Genomic DNA, 14,478 nt, shown 5'->3' on the forward strand with positions numbered 1-14,478 from the left:
CCTACTTGTGATCTCTGTCAAATAAATAAATAAAATCTTTAAAAAAAAAAAAGGAATGAAAACTCGATACGTGGTGCAACATGAATGAATCTGGAACACAGTATGCTAAATGAAAGAGGCCGAATACGAAAAGCCACATATTATATGATTCCATTCATAGGAAAGGTCCATAATAGGCAAATCCATTAAGACAGAAAGATGAGGGGCGCCTGGGTGGCTCAGTGGGTTAAAGCCTCTGCCTTCGGCTCAGGTCATGATCTCGGAGTCCTGGGATCGAGCCCCGCATTGGGATCTCTGCTCGGTGGGGAGCCTGCTTCGCTCTCTCTCTCCGCCTGCCTCTCCGCCTACTTGTGATCTCTCTCTCTGTCAAATAAATAAATAAAATCTTTAAAAAAAAAAAAAAAGAAAGATGAGGGGTGCCTGGGTGGCACAGTCAGTTAAGTGATTGGTTTCGGCTCAGGTGGTGATCTCAGGGTCATGGGATTGAGCTCTGCGCTCAGTGCGGAGTCTGCTTAGGACTCTGTCCCTCTCCCTCTACCCCCACTGTAAAATAAATAAACAAATCTTTTTTAAAAAAGAAAGAAAGATGAGTAGTTTTCAGGGGCTGGCATCAGAGGGCTGGGACAGAACAGGGAGATTTGGGAGTGACTGGTTAACATTTCCTTTTAGGGCAATGGTGAAAATGTTCTGGAACCAGATTGTAGTGATGGTTGCACAACATTGTGAACATCCTAAATGCCACTGAACTGTGTCATTTAAAGTGATTAAAGGGGCGCCTGGGTGGCTCAGTGGGTTAAGCCGCTGCCTTCGGCTCAGGTCATGATCTCAGGGTCCTGGGATCGAGCCCCACATCGGGCTCTCTGCTCGGCAAGGAGCCTGCTTCCTCCTGTCTCTCCGCCTGCCTCTCTGCCTGCTTGTGATCTCTGTCTGTCAAATAAATAAATTTAAAAAAATTATTTAAAGTGATTAAAGTGGGGACACCTGAGTGGCTCAGTTGGTTAAGCGTCTGCCTTTGGCTCAGGTCCCGATCCTGGGGTCTTGGGATTGAGTCCTGCATCGGGCTCCTTGCTCAGCAGGGTGCCCGCTTCTCCCTCTGCCTGTTGCTCCTCCTGGTTCTGCTCTCTCTCCGACAAATAAATAAATAAAATCTTTTTTTTAAAAATGAAGCGGTTAAGATGTTATGTTACATGTTATATGCATTTAACCACAAGGAAAAAAAAGTAAGAATAAAAAGATGGCTTAGCTCTGCAGCCAGACTTCTGGGTGTGAGTCCCAGTCTGACACTTGAAACCTCTGACCTTGAGCAAGGGCATTGACCTCTTGTTCTTCTAATTTCCTTCTCTCGGGATAATTCTAGTGTCGTCTTTTGGAGCTATTATGTGGGTGCAGTGAGCCGAGGTGCCTGATTGCTAGCGGTTGTTAGTATGGAGGGTCCCTTCTGTTATGAGGCATCTTTGGGAAAACGTTTATCTGTCTGTCTGTCTGTCTGGGCCAGAACTGACCCTCTTTGTGCTCCATTCTCCTCCTCCAGCTCTGCAGACTCAGGCCTGGTCTTTTCTCCTGGAGACACATGCCCAGGACGCTGCAAGGGGCACAGGATCCTGATGGCTGAGGACCAGGTGAGTTCGGGCTTCCCCATCCCCAGGATGATTTTGTGGACCCCAGAGGGCCATTCGCATCTCTGCCTATTGGATGAAGATTTCTCCACCCCACCCCCCCAGGCATGGGGAAGAGACTATGGCAGGAGGGGCTCTGGGCCTGGGAAGTGCTGGGAGGAGGAGAGAAGGAAGGGCAGGATGCCCTGAGCTGGGACTTTATGACCCGGTCTAAAAACCACTCTAATGCTCAGCGGACTTTGAGTTGCCGGGAGAGGTGGGCAGTGGATGGTTTTGCTTCCCCTGGAGCCTTATCCTTGGAGTCAGGGATGGGGATTGGGATCCCAGTGCAGGTCTGGGATGGAGTGCCACTTAGTTATCACTCTTGCACACATGTCTTGGTTTTTAAAAAAGTGTTTCTTAGGGATGTCATATACAGGTGTGCAGGTTGTGCACTGCACAAGGGTGCCTCATCTCAGTGGCGGGATTCACATCATATACCTCATACACTGGTACATAATGGTGGTTTTCATGCAGATGGCAGTAAACAATGACTTACTAAAATAATTGGCATATTATAAAGACTTTCCAACAGATGGCAGTAAAGAGTCACGCAAAAGGGAGCTTTCTCCACCTTCTGCCAAGGAACCTCTGGGCTAGTAGCTGCCCCAGATTTTCTACATTCCTGTGGGCCATTTTAATTAAACCTACTGAGTCCGTATGTTCCAGCCTGAAATGTTAGAGCTGGTTCAGCCACTAGCAATGGTAGGCTCTTGACCCATGACCTCTCTGGGCCCAGAGTTCTAGAAGGATGTGCCCCTCCACCATGTAAAATTGGCCCTTGCAGGAATCATTGACCTTCAAGGATGTGGCTGTGGACTTCACCCTGGAGGAGTGGGGCCAGCTGGGGCCTGGCCAGAGGGAGCTGTACCGGGATGTGATGCTGGAGAACTACCGGAACCTTCTTTCCCTGGGTGAGGCCCTGCCCCTGCCTTCCCAGGAAGAGGCGTGATGGCCCCCCTTCTGCTCTCATCTCTTTTGTTCCCACCCACTGCTCAACAGTGGGCATTTGCTGAGGTCATGGGGTGCCCTCTCTGCTCTTCTCACTGGTCGCTCCTGCCTGGACTCTGTCTGTCCCTCTGTCTCTCCGCCGCTTCTCCTAAAGTCCCTATGTCCCCCCAGGGCCCCAAGTCCTCTGCCTGTCCTGAAAAATCCTCAGCCTGTGCCCCCACTTTCTCTTCTTGCTTCCCTTTCCATGTGTGGTGACCTCAGGCTCTTCCCTGCAATTCCTGTTCTAGAACCTCAGACTCCAGATGCATCCTTGGATGTCCTCCAGTCATCTGGCTTCATCTTTCGAAGGCACAGAAATGCTGTTCACCAAATATGTCTCCCTAGTCCTGTGTTGTCCACCCACCCACCTACTGCGCCCTGTCAACGGCCTTCACATTTGTCACCCTCACCCTGAGCTCCGCGTCTCCACGCTGTCCTGTTCCTCCTCCTCTGGGCCCCCTGCCCCCAGACCAGACACCCCCAGCCCCATCCTTGCTCCTCCCTACCCCCTCCTCAACAGCCCCCCACATCCTCTCTGCCTCCCAACAATCTCTGCCCATCCCCTCCTCTCTGTCCCTGCAGCCCCGCCCTGACCCACTCTGGCCTCTTCAGCTATCTGTCTGGCCACCTCCGTCTCTCCTCAACTTCTTTTTCTGATTCTTCTATCTGGCCTTTTCCCTGTAAGCTCTGGTGCTTTGAAGCTCCTTCTTCAGCCGTCCTCACTCACACACTTTCACTGGACAACTCACCAAAAACCGGCTTAAACTTCTGCATCAGGGACCCCAGGAAAGCCCCCAGGTTTGGGGGCTTGAGGAGGGAGGCCCCCCAGGCCTCAGTTGCACTCACACTGCAGCGAAAGGACACCAAGCGCAGTCAGCTAAGAGATAAGCCATGTGGGGCGATGTCTGGGGGAGACCAGGCAGAGTCCCCTCCCCAAAGAGTCACGCAGAACATCCAGCAGGATGTGATAGTACGTTTGAGGTGTTGTCCACCAGGGGACGCTCGCTAGAAACCTCCCACCTCCACCCCTCCCCGGTCAGCACCCAGGGTTTTCACTGAGGTCCTGTCACGTCAGCGGCCAAACTCTAGACTCCCCAAAGGAAAGCAGGGGTTCAGCAGAAACCATGCTGTGCGCCCAGCAGCTTGGGCACGGGGAGCCCTCCTGTCGGTCAGGGAACACTGAGAACCCTCCTGAAACCCAGCTGCCCAGACACCAGCCGCAGGCTGCCTTGTGAGCAGGCCTTTCCAAGGAGAGCCTGCTGTGTGACCCCTTTTCTGCACAAGTTAGGTGTAAAGAGTGAGGTTGCTTTTGCCTGTCCCCTGCAGAAATATATTTCTTCACAGTTCAGAGGCCGGAAGTGCAAAATCCAGCTGTGGTCAGGGCCCTGCTCCCTCTGGAGGGTCCAGGCCAGAGTCCTTCCTGGATGCAGCTTCTGGAGGCTCCTGGCGGCCCTTGCTGTTCCTTGCCCTGTACCCCCTCACCCCAGTCTTGGCCTCCATCTTCACATGACCTTTTCCCTCCACGTGTGTCTGTGTGTCTCTCCTCTTCAAACAAGGACACCGGTCTTTGGACTCAGGGCCCAGCCTGCTCCCAGAGGACCTCATCACTAATTCCAGCTGCAAAGCCCCTGTTTCCGAGTAGGGTCACATTCTGCAGTTTCTGTGGACGAAATTTTGGGAGAGCCCTGTTCAACCCACTCTGGGAAAAGGGAAGTCAGTGTGGTCTCAAAGACAGCAGGCATAAAAAAAAGGAGATAGAAAGAGATGAGATTAGTTTTAGGGATGTATTTTCTTGTACCCGGCCCATCCAAAGGATGGCCACTTTGACACCTGTTGAGATGATAATCAATGTGCCAATTATTGATGATATTTTTCTATTTTTCTCCTTGGTAAGTCAGTCTTTAAAGTTCAGTGTGTACCTCACATCAGCTTGAACAGCGCAGAACCAAAGATTGATTGATGGATGGATGGATGGATTTTAGAGAGAGTGAGACTGCGAGTGGAGGGAGGGACAGAAGGAGAGGGAGAGAGAGAGAATCTCAAGCAGACTTCCCATTGAGCGTGGAGCCAGGATGCTGAGATCACGATCTGAGCTGAAACCCAGAGGCAGACACTTAACCGACTGAGCCGCCCACATGCCTGGAACATTAGAGTTTCTCATCATTAGGCACCCAATGTATACAGCTCCCCTGCAGACCCAGGGCCTGGGGCTGAGCTCTGAGGCCTCCTGATGACTTCCAGCCATGGCCAAATCTGGTATCTTTTCCAGGGGCCGGGCCTCCTGGGTCCAAACCTGACGTGATATCCCGTCTGGAGCGAGGGGAGGAGCCCAGAATGGAGAAGAGGGAAGCCCAGCTAGCTGCCTGTCCAGGTGGGTGAGTTCGTCCAGCAGATGTGAGCCATCTGCCTACCCTGTGTGTCTGGATCAGTGACAAGAACGAGGCAGCGTCACACACAGCCATAGTCGTGGGCAGTGGGCTCAAATCCCAGCTCCAGAACTTCCTGGCTCTGTGATCTTCGGGCAGGTCATTTAGCCCCTCTGGGCCTTGATTTCCTTCCCTGCAAAATGAGGTCAGTAATAGTACCCCGGGTTGGGAAAGATGAATGAATGAACACATAAAAGTATAGCCCAGCACCTGGCACATGGTAACCCCCCTGGTCAGAATAGGCTACAATGATGATCGGTGATTCTTTATCGGGAATCTTCTGTGTAGGGACCCAAAAGTGGGACCCCGCTGGACATGCTGGGGGACAGGAGTCCAGATGTTTGCCCCCCACTGGCTCACAAACTCCATGAGGGGAGGGGGTTGGAGCTTCTTTGTTTCCATCACTGTCCACCATGTTGTGGGGTGAGACTTGCCCCCTCCTTCCCCTTCACCACAGCCCATTGGTCCCCAGGGCTGCCCTCCTGCCCCTAACTTTTCCCAGACTGCTGTGCTGTCTCCCACAGCCCTGGCTCAGGCCTCAGATTCCCCTGGCTGGACCCTCAGCCCAGCCTCCTCCCTCACCTCCCAGCCCCCCGTTCATCTCACACAGCCTGAGAGGGGTTTTTCCACACCTGGAGCTAATCCCACTCCTCCCCTACTCACAGCCCTCCCATGGCTCCCTAGTACCCCTGACAGCAAACCCTAGCACTGTGGTTAGCACATAACAGTTTTGCAATTAATAGGGGTCCCAAGAACAGATCTACTAGCATCAAAAAATCCATCCCCTTCAACAAATCCCACATGGATATGCTTCCTGCTTATCATCTCTTCTCTATACTTCCCTTTCTCCAAATTGCAATATTGTGCTGTAAAAGCCTCACACACATTTAATATTTATTGACCTTTTTTTAAAAAGGCTTTATTTATTTGAGAGAGAGCTAGAACAAGCAGGGAAAGGGGCAGAGGAACAAGAAGACTCCCTGCTGAGTGGGGAGCCTGACACGGGGCTCAATCCCAGGACCCTGAGATTGTGACCTGTGCCAAAGGCAGACACTTAACTGACTGAGCCACCCGGGCACCCCTATTTATTAATATCTCTTGATCAAATTAAAGTTATGTGTGTTCATCACAGAAACTTTGAAAATCTAAATAAGAATAAGGCAGGAAATGAAACTCTCCCCATAATGCTGCTTCTCTCTCAAAAAAATTTACTTTTCTCATTTTACCCCAAAGCTCTACTATATTTTTTAAAAGATTTTATTTATTTATTTGACAGAGAGAAACACAGCGAGAGAGAACACAAGCAGGAGGAGTGGTAGAGGGAGAAGCAGGATTTCCGCCAAGCAGGGAGCCCAATGCAGGGCGCGATCCCAGGACCCTGGGATCGGGACCTGAGCCGAAGGCAGACACTTAACCAACTGAGCTCCCCCCCCTTTTTAATTACAAAAGTAAATAATAACAACATGAAAAATCTTGAGGACATGACGCTAAATTACATAAGCCAGACACAAAGTGACAAGTATTGTCACTTTGTGTCTGGCTTACTTACATGAGGTGCCTAGAGGAGGCAAATTCATTGAGCCAGAGTTGAATGGCGGTGCCCAGGGGCTGGGGAAGGAACAGCGGGCGTTAGTTTTTAATGAGTACACTGTTTCAGTCTGGGAAGATGAAAAGGTTCTGGAGGTGGATGGTGGTGATGGTGGTGGTGATGATTGCACCCTAGCGTGAGTGCACACATGCAACCCAACAGCACGCCTAAAAATGACCTAAGTGTCACATTTTATGTTGTATGTATTTTACCACAATAAAAAAGTTAATAAGTTCAAAATGCTCCAACTTGGTGGGGGGTGGGGGTGCCTAGGTGGCTCAGTTGGTTAGGTGTCTGTCTCTTGCTCATGTCATGATCCCAGGATCGAGCTCTACATCAAGCTCCCTGCTCAGCGGGGGAGTCTGCTTCTCCCTTTCCCTCTGCTGCTCCCCATGCTCATGCCCTTGCTCACTCACTCTCTCAAATAAATAGGTAAAAAGTTTTTTAAAAAACATATTTTTATTTTTAGGATATTTGGAAGCCATCCTTCCATGTCACAACACAAATCTCTCCTGCCTTTTGAAAGAGCTACCTAAACTTTGAAACTTGCCTTTTAAAGTTTTCCAGTGTCAGTTCAACTTAATCAGTGTCCTTGGTCCGATGCAGATGATAGTCACATTTTCCATGTCTTTCAGCCTTGGATACCAGCTCTGCAACACCTCAGGAGACACTTCTGAGAGAGAGCGTTTCTGAAGAGGCTACTTCCCCTGTGGGAAAGAAGGAGGGGGTTTTAAGGGTAGTGCTTGGAGATGCCAGGCTGGGAGGATCCTGGGCCTGGAGCTGTCAGTTGGAGGACCAGGGAAAGCAAGAGAGGCGTTTGAGGTGTTTGTTTGCTCCTCGCAAGGAAACCATCTGTGGGGAGAGAGACATGGGGTGTCTCGAGCTGGGGCAGAGCTTCAGACAGACCTCAGCCTTCATCAAGAAGCAAAGAGGGCCAGTGGGAGAGAGAACTCGGAAGAGGAATGGACCAAGAAAGATCCTGAAATGCCAAAGGACCTTCATAGAAAAGAAGCCATTTAACTGCATAGAATGTGGGAAAACCTTCATTTACCATTCAGACTATATTCTGCACCAGAGGATTCACACAGGAGAGAAACCCTACAAGTGCAATGATTGCGGGAAGGCATTCAGCAACAGCTCATATTTCATTCAGCACCACATCATACACACGGGAGAGAAGCCCTACGTGTGCGGTGAGTGCGGCAAGACCTTCACTCAGAGCTCATCGCTTACTGAGCATCAAAGGATCCACACTGGAGAGAAGCCATACAAATGCAAGGAATGTGGGAAGGCTTTCACCCAGAGCTCCTCCCTCATTAAACACCAGCGGTGCCATACTGGGGAAAAACCCTATAAATGCGACCAGTGCGGGAAGTTCTACTCACAGGTGTCCCACCTCACCCGCCACCAGAAAATCCACACAGGAGAGAAGCCCTACAAATGTGCTGAGTGTGGCAAAGCCTTCTGTCACACTTCCTCCTTGACTCAGCACCAGACCATCCACACCGGAGAGAAACCCTACAAATGTAACGAGTGTGGGAAAACCTTCAGCCACAGCTCATCCCTCTCCCAGCACCAGCGAGTTCACACGGGAGAGAAACCCTATGAGTGCTCCGAGTGTGGCAAGGCCTTCAGCCACAGTTCATCCCTGACTCAGCATCAGAGAATTCACACTGGTGAGAAACCCTATGAGTGTAATGAGTGTGGGAAGGCTTATACACAGATTTCCCACCTCATGAGGCACCAGAGTGTTCACATGGGAGAAAAACCCTATATATGTAATGAATGTGGAAAGGCTTTCAGTCACACCTCGTCCTTCACACAACACCAGACAATTCACACTGGTGAGAAGCCCTACAAATGTAACGAATGTGGAAAAACCTTCAGCCAGAACTCTTCGCTCATCCGCCACCAGAGGATTCACACTGGGGAGAAGCCTTATGAGTGTAAAGTTTGCAGGAAGTCCTATACCCAGATTTCCCACCTCATCCAACACCAGAGGATTCACACTGGAGAGAAGCCTTATGAGTGCAGCGACTGTGGGAAAGCCTTCAGCCGGAGCACACACCTTATCGAGCATCAGAAAATCCACACGGGCGAGAAACCCTACAAGTGCAGAGAATGTGGGAAAACATTCAGTCACAACTCCTCCCTCACCCAACATCAGAGAATTCACACTGGCGAGAAACCTTATGCCTGTAAGGAATGCGGGAAAGCCTTCAACCAGAGCATCCACCTTATTCAGCATCAAAGGACCCATACCGGAGAGAAGCCCTATAAATGTAACAACTGTGGAAAAACCTACACCCAGATTTCACACCTTATTCAACACCAGAAGGTTCACGTGGGTGGAAAACGCTATGTGTGTAAGGAATGTGGGGAGGATTTCAGCTGGAGTTCACACCTGACCAAACACCGGAGGCTTCACACTATGCACAGCACCTACGTCTGCAATGATTTTGAGAAAGCCTTTGCATGGAGCACACAGCTTGCTGATATTCCGAGAACTCTCGCTGACCAGAAAGCCTAAGAAATTAGCAGGTGGGCGATTCTGATGCTGGGTTCAGTGCAGCCTTCATCAGCACCAGTAACTTCCTCCCAGAGAGGAACCCTAACACGGTATACTGTGAGAGAGAGTTGCTTCTCTGTTTCCTACAAGGAGCTGGTGCCATTGATCACCTGCTGGGACACCTTCTGATCATTTTAGGAGCTCCCTACTAAAATCTCAGCTTCCCCCCTATTTTTCAGTCTTATGGCGTCCCCAGAGGGTGGTGTAAATGGAACGAGACATCATCTGACATCTTTAACAAGGTCTCTGTGAACTTTTTTTTTTTAAGAATTTATTTATTTGTTTGACAGAGAGCGATCACAAGTAGGCAGAGAAGCAGGCAGGGGGTGGGAGTGGGGTGGGCAGGAAGCAGGCTCCCCACCGAGCAGAGAGCCTGATGCGGGACTCCATCCCAGGACCCTGAGATCATGACCTGAGCCGAAGGCAGAGGCTTAACCCACCAAGCCACCCAGGTGCCTCTCTGTGAACTTTTTAAATTTATCGATCAGTTATTAAATTGGAGCTTGAAAATTCAAGAAAAAAATCACAACTGGAAAGATTAACCCTTTAGAGTACAAGTCTATGTAGCTGAACATCAACACTAGATTTTAGTATCCTACAAAACTTCAAGCTACAAATTTCATGACCAAATCTGCAGTTGGCTTAAACACAGTATGTTCCACTATTTACAGTCATTTTTAAAGGCTTATTTTGTGCATCTTTCTCAGTCCAGGATTTATGCTTTATAAAGGAATTGCCGTCTTAAGCATCATTTTCTGTTTTTCTTCATGCCCCAAAGTAAGTTTTTCTTTCATCATATTTTCATCATAAAAACATAATGTTTAAAAAAGGGGCAGGTAGTGCCTGGATAGCTCAGTCCGTTAACCCTTGATCTCAGGGTTATGAGATTAAGCCCTAAGTCAGGCTCTGCACTGAATGTGGCATCTACTTAAGATTCTCTCTCTCCTCTGTCTCTCTCTCTCTAAAAAACCACCCAAAAACAAACAAAAAAACCATAGTGTTTATATTTTATTATAAAAATAATGCACATACTTTTATAACAGGAAACTTTTAAGTAAAATAACATATGCTTATTGTAAAGGATAATTTGGAAAGTATCAAGAAGTATGGAATAAAATACAGATTCCCTGTAACCATTTAGCCCAGGGAGAGCCCATCATTTTGCGTTTATTTCTTCCTGGTTTTGTTTTACTCTGTTTTACTCTGTCTTCCATATCAATATATATTTTTTAAAGATTTTATTTATGTATTTGACAGAGATCACAAGTAGGCAGAGAGTCAGGCGGAGGAGGGGAACAGGCTCCCTGCTGACTCGATCCCAGAACCCTGAGATCATGACCTGAGCCGAAGGCAGAGGCTTAACCCACTGAGCCACCCAGGTGCCCCATATCCATATTTTTAATAATGAAACAAAAGCAATATACTCATCCTCAACTTGGCCACCCTCAAAAGTCCTATGGTCTTGATTTTTTTTATTCTTTTTCAAGTATTATCTTAAAATAAGTGTTCTTTTATTTCATTGTGATCAGAGTGTAGAAACAATTTTGGCTTCTCTGATTTGCCCCTGTTACACCCTGAGCATTGTCTTTTGTAATCCCATACACTTCATACTCCTCATCATTCGGGCTAATAATATTTCATTGGGGGGTGTAAAATTTACAAGTCCATTCTCCCACATGGGTTTTGTTCTAAGCCCCTCGTTGACACAGGTGCTTCACCGGTTTTCCTAATTATGAATGTTGGAATGAGTATTTCCACACCTGCTTCCTCTGTTCTTCTCAGGAGATTATTTCTCTAAGTCATATTCCCAGGATGGAAATAGGAGAAGCACGATTCTAATGATTTTCCTGAATACTGGAACATTTTGTCAAATTGCTTTCCAAATCGACTGGACCCAGTCTGCCTGGGACAAATTGAGCATGAGGACTGCCATCTACATTTTTACCAGCACTGAACATCCATAATTTTTTCCTCTGTCAAATATATGAGATGACAAACATTTTTTTAGTAACTTACTATGTGCCAAGTTCTGTCCCAAGCCCTTGGTATGTATGAATTCTCTTTCTTTGAACAATCCCACCTGTTCAGGACTGTATTGTCCCATTTTACAGGTAAGGACACCAAAGCACAGGGAGATGAAGTGGCCAAAACCTCACGGCTATGAGCTTATGGAGTATAGAGATTCAAGCCCAGGTAGTCAGGCTCAGAAGCTATGCTCTGAACATCTATGGGGATTGAACACATTTCACATATAACATTTCCTTCTTAAAGTAATATTTATTATTATAAAACTCAATACATGCTTCTTATAGAAAATTTAGAAGATCCAAGAAATCCAGAAGATTTCACCCAAAGTCCAGTGTCATGCAGAAATAGCTGTTAACATTTGGGTCACTTCTGCTGTTTAAAAAATAATATAGAATATTATAGATGCTTTAATAAATTTGGGGTATACTGAATATGCAATTTATCATACTTCTAGTTTACTTTATTATCACGAGCCCCTATCATTAAATATAACCATGTCATTAAATCTTTTTTTTTTTCCAGTTGTCATTAATTTTTGGCTCTTGGGGCAATGTTATCTTTTCAATATGAAAAAAAGCAAGTTCAACACAAAATAGAAATTTGAAGTGTAGGACAGGATAAAGCCAAGGGCAGGGGAGGGAATAGCAAAAGGAAAAAATGAGATGTTGCCAAAGATGGGAGGGTCTCCTTGTCCCCTCTCTGGAAGAATGATTCAAAAGATTTAGGTGGCAGTACAAACCTTTCTGTATATACACAGCAGAGCTGGGTGTTTGCTAAGAAAGGGTGGGGATGGGGAGGATCTTTCTGGAGGCTAGTCCCTCTTCCCCTTCTTGGCCCCCTTCTCCAACCAGGGGAAAAGGAAGGAATCCAACATATGAAGGTGGTTCTGTAGGAAAAGGGAAGGATCCTGCTTTAACAGGGTGGGGCAGACCCCTGCAAAAGAAACAGCTCAGGACACAGCTTGGAAGAAGATGGAAAGATAGAGATAATACTGTCAACACCTCTCCTGAAGCTGAGAGGAGCAGGGAAATTCCTGGAAATTAGGACTCAAGAGCCTGGATATCCCTCTCCAAAACTGCTCTAGAATAGAAAAGCCTACCCCTTCCTTAGAGGTACCTCTACTGCTATGAGGTAGCTTTGTTTCCTTTCCCCGGGGCTACCACATGGGCTTAGGATGGTGTGCATCTACTGGGTTTTAAGCACTTGGTTCTAGATGGGATCTGATGAGACCCAGCTTCTTGGAGAATTATCTTATAAAACAAAGGGAAATACCAACTGGACAGATGGGAGAAGGGGACACCAAAAGGAAATACAGGGTTACTGAGAATGGCAGAAATCTAGGTTTCCCAGAGTGGAAGAGAGGAGACATTCAACAAACAACAAGTATTTATTGAGCGCCTATTATGTGCCAGGCACTGTGTTCTAGGACTGCCCCCCTCCAAAAAAAGAAAAAAGAGAGACAGAGGCAGAAAATGTAATTCTGAGGGAGAGGACAGGGGCAGCTGAGGAAGAAGGCTGAGGGAATGGAGAGTCTCTCATGGTTCACCTCCCCTTCCAATTTCCCTCAACACCCTTCTCCTCTCCATCTCCCCTTGTCCTCCATGCTATTTGTTATGCTCCACAAATAAGTGAAACCATATGATAATTGACTCTCTCTGCTTGACTTATTTCACTCAGCATAATCTCTTCCAGTCCTGTCCATGTTGCTACAAAAATTGGGTATTCATCCTTTCTGATGGAGGCCTAATACTCCATAGTGTATATGGACCACATCTTCCTTATCCATTCGTCCGTTGAAGGGCATCTTGGTTCTTTCCACAGTTTGGCGACCGTGGCCATTGCTGCTATAAACATTGGGGTACAGATGGCCCTTCTTTTCACTACATCTGTATCTTTGGGGTAAATACCCAGTAGTGCAATGGCAGGGTCATAGGGAAGCTCTATTTTTAATTTCTTGAGGAATCTCCACACTGTTTTCCAAAGTGGCTGCACCAACTTGCATTCCCACCAACAGTGTAAGAGGGTTCCCCTTTCTCCACATCCTCTCCAACACATGTTGTTTCCTGTCTTGCTAATTTTGGCCATTCTAACTGGTGTAAGGTGGTATCTCAATGTGGTTTTAATTTGAATCTCCCTGATGGCTAATGATGAACATTTTTTCATGTGTCTGATAGCCATTTGTGTGTCTTCATTGGAGAAGTGTCTGTTCATATCTTCTGCCCATTTTTTATATGATTGTCTGTTTTGTGTGTGTTGAGTTTGAGGAGTTCTTTATAGATCCTGGATATCAACCTTTTGTCTGTACTGTCATTTGCAAATATCTTCTCCCATTCCGTGGGTTGCCTCTTTGTTTTGTTAACTGTTTCCTTTGCTGTGCAGAAGCTTTTGATCTTGATGAAGTCCCAAAAGTTCATTTTCACTTTTGTTTCCTTTGCCTTTGGAGACATATCTTGAAAGAAGTTGCTGTGGCTGATATCGAAGAGGTTACTGCCTATGTTCTCCTCTAGGATTCTGATGGATTCCTGTCTCACGTTGAGGTCTTTTATCCATTTTGAGTTTATCTTTGTGTACGGTGTAAGAGAATGGTCGAGTTTCATTCTTGTACATATAGCTGTCCAGTTTTCCCAGCACCATTTATTGAAGAGACTGTCTTTTTTCCACTGTATATTTTTTCCTGTTTTGTTGAAGATTATTTGCCCATAGAGTTGAGGGTCCATATCTGGGCTCTCTACTCTGTTCCACTGGTCTATGTGTCTGTTTTTATGCCAGTACCATGCTGTCTTGGTGATCACAGCTTTGTAGTAAAGCTTGAAATCAGGTAACATGATGCCCCCAGTTTTATTTTTGTTTTTCAACATTTCCTTAGCGATTCGGGGGTCTCTTCTGATTCCCATACAAATTTTAGGATTATTTGCTCCAGCTCCTTGAAAAATACCGGTGGAATTTTGATTGGAATGGCATTAAAAGTATAGATTGCTCTAGGCAGTACAGACATTTTAACGATGTTTATTCTTCCGATCCAAGAGCATGGAATGGTCTTCCATCTTTTTGTGTCTTCTTCAATTTCTTTCATGAGTGTTCTGTAGTTCCTCGAGTACAGTTCCTTTACCTTTTTGGTTAGGTTTATTCCCAGGTATCTTATGGTTCTTGGTGCTATAGTAAATGGAATCGATTCTCTAATTTCCCTTTCTGTATTTTCATTGTTAGTGTATAAGAAAGCCA

The 14,478-nt window shown here is 46.9% G+C and overlaps 1 protein-coding gene across 1 annotated transcript; it reads left to right on the forward strand.

Annotated features, from left to right (window-relative positions):
• The first annotated feature begins 1,604 nt into the window (after positions 1 to 1,604).
• On the forward strand, positions 1,605 to 9,222 carry LOC111160673 (zinc finger protein 260). Its single transcript, XM_022523940.1, has 4 exons — positions 1,605 to 1,619; positions 2,443 to 2,569; positions 4,915 to 5,016; positions 7,295 to 9,222. The coding sequence occupies exons 1-4, from the start codon at positions 1,605 to 1,607 to the stop codon at positions 9,187 to 9,189; spliced, it is 2,139 nt and encodes a 712-aa protein (XP_022379648.1). The 3' UTR covers positions 9,190 to 9,222.
• The last annotated feature ends 5,256 nt before the right edge of the window (positions 9,223 to 14,478 follow it).

This window comes from Enhydra lutris, unplaced genomic scaffold (genome assembly GCF_002288905.1).
Source record: "Enhydra lutris kenyoni isolate GAN:26980312 unplaced genomic scaffold, ASM228890v2 scaffoldscaffold77, whole genome shotgun sequence".
Lineage (NCBI taxonomy): Eukaryota > Metazoa > Chordata > Mammalia > Carnivora > Mustelidae > Enhydra > Enhydra lutris.

Excerpts from the sequence above, each read along its gene's own strand:
- LOC111160673 (XM_022523940.1), top strand. Across the intron at positions 2,570-4,914 it reads CCGGAACCTTCTTTCCCTGG|GGGCCGGGCCTCCTGGGTCC; the intron begins GTGAGGCCCTGC and ends TATCTTTTCCAG. Across the intron at positions 5,017-7,294 it reads CCAGCTAGCTGCCTGTCCAG|CCTTGGATACCAGCTCTGCA; the intron begins GTGGGTGAGTTC and ends CATGTCTTTCAG.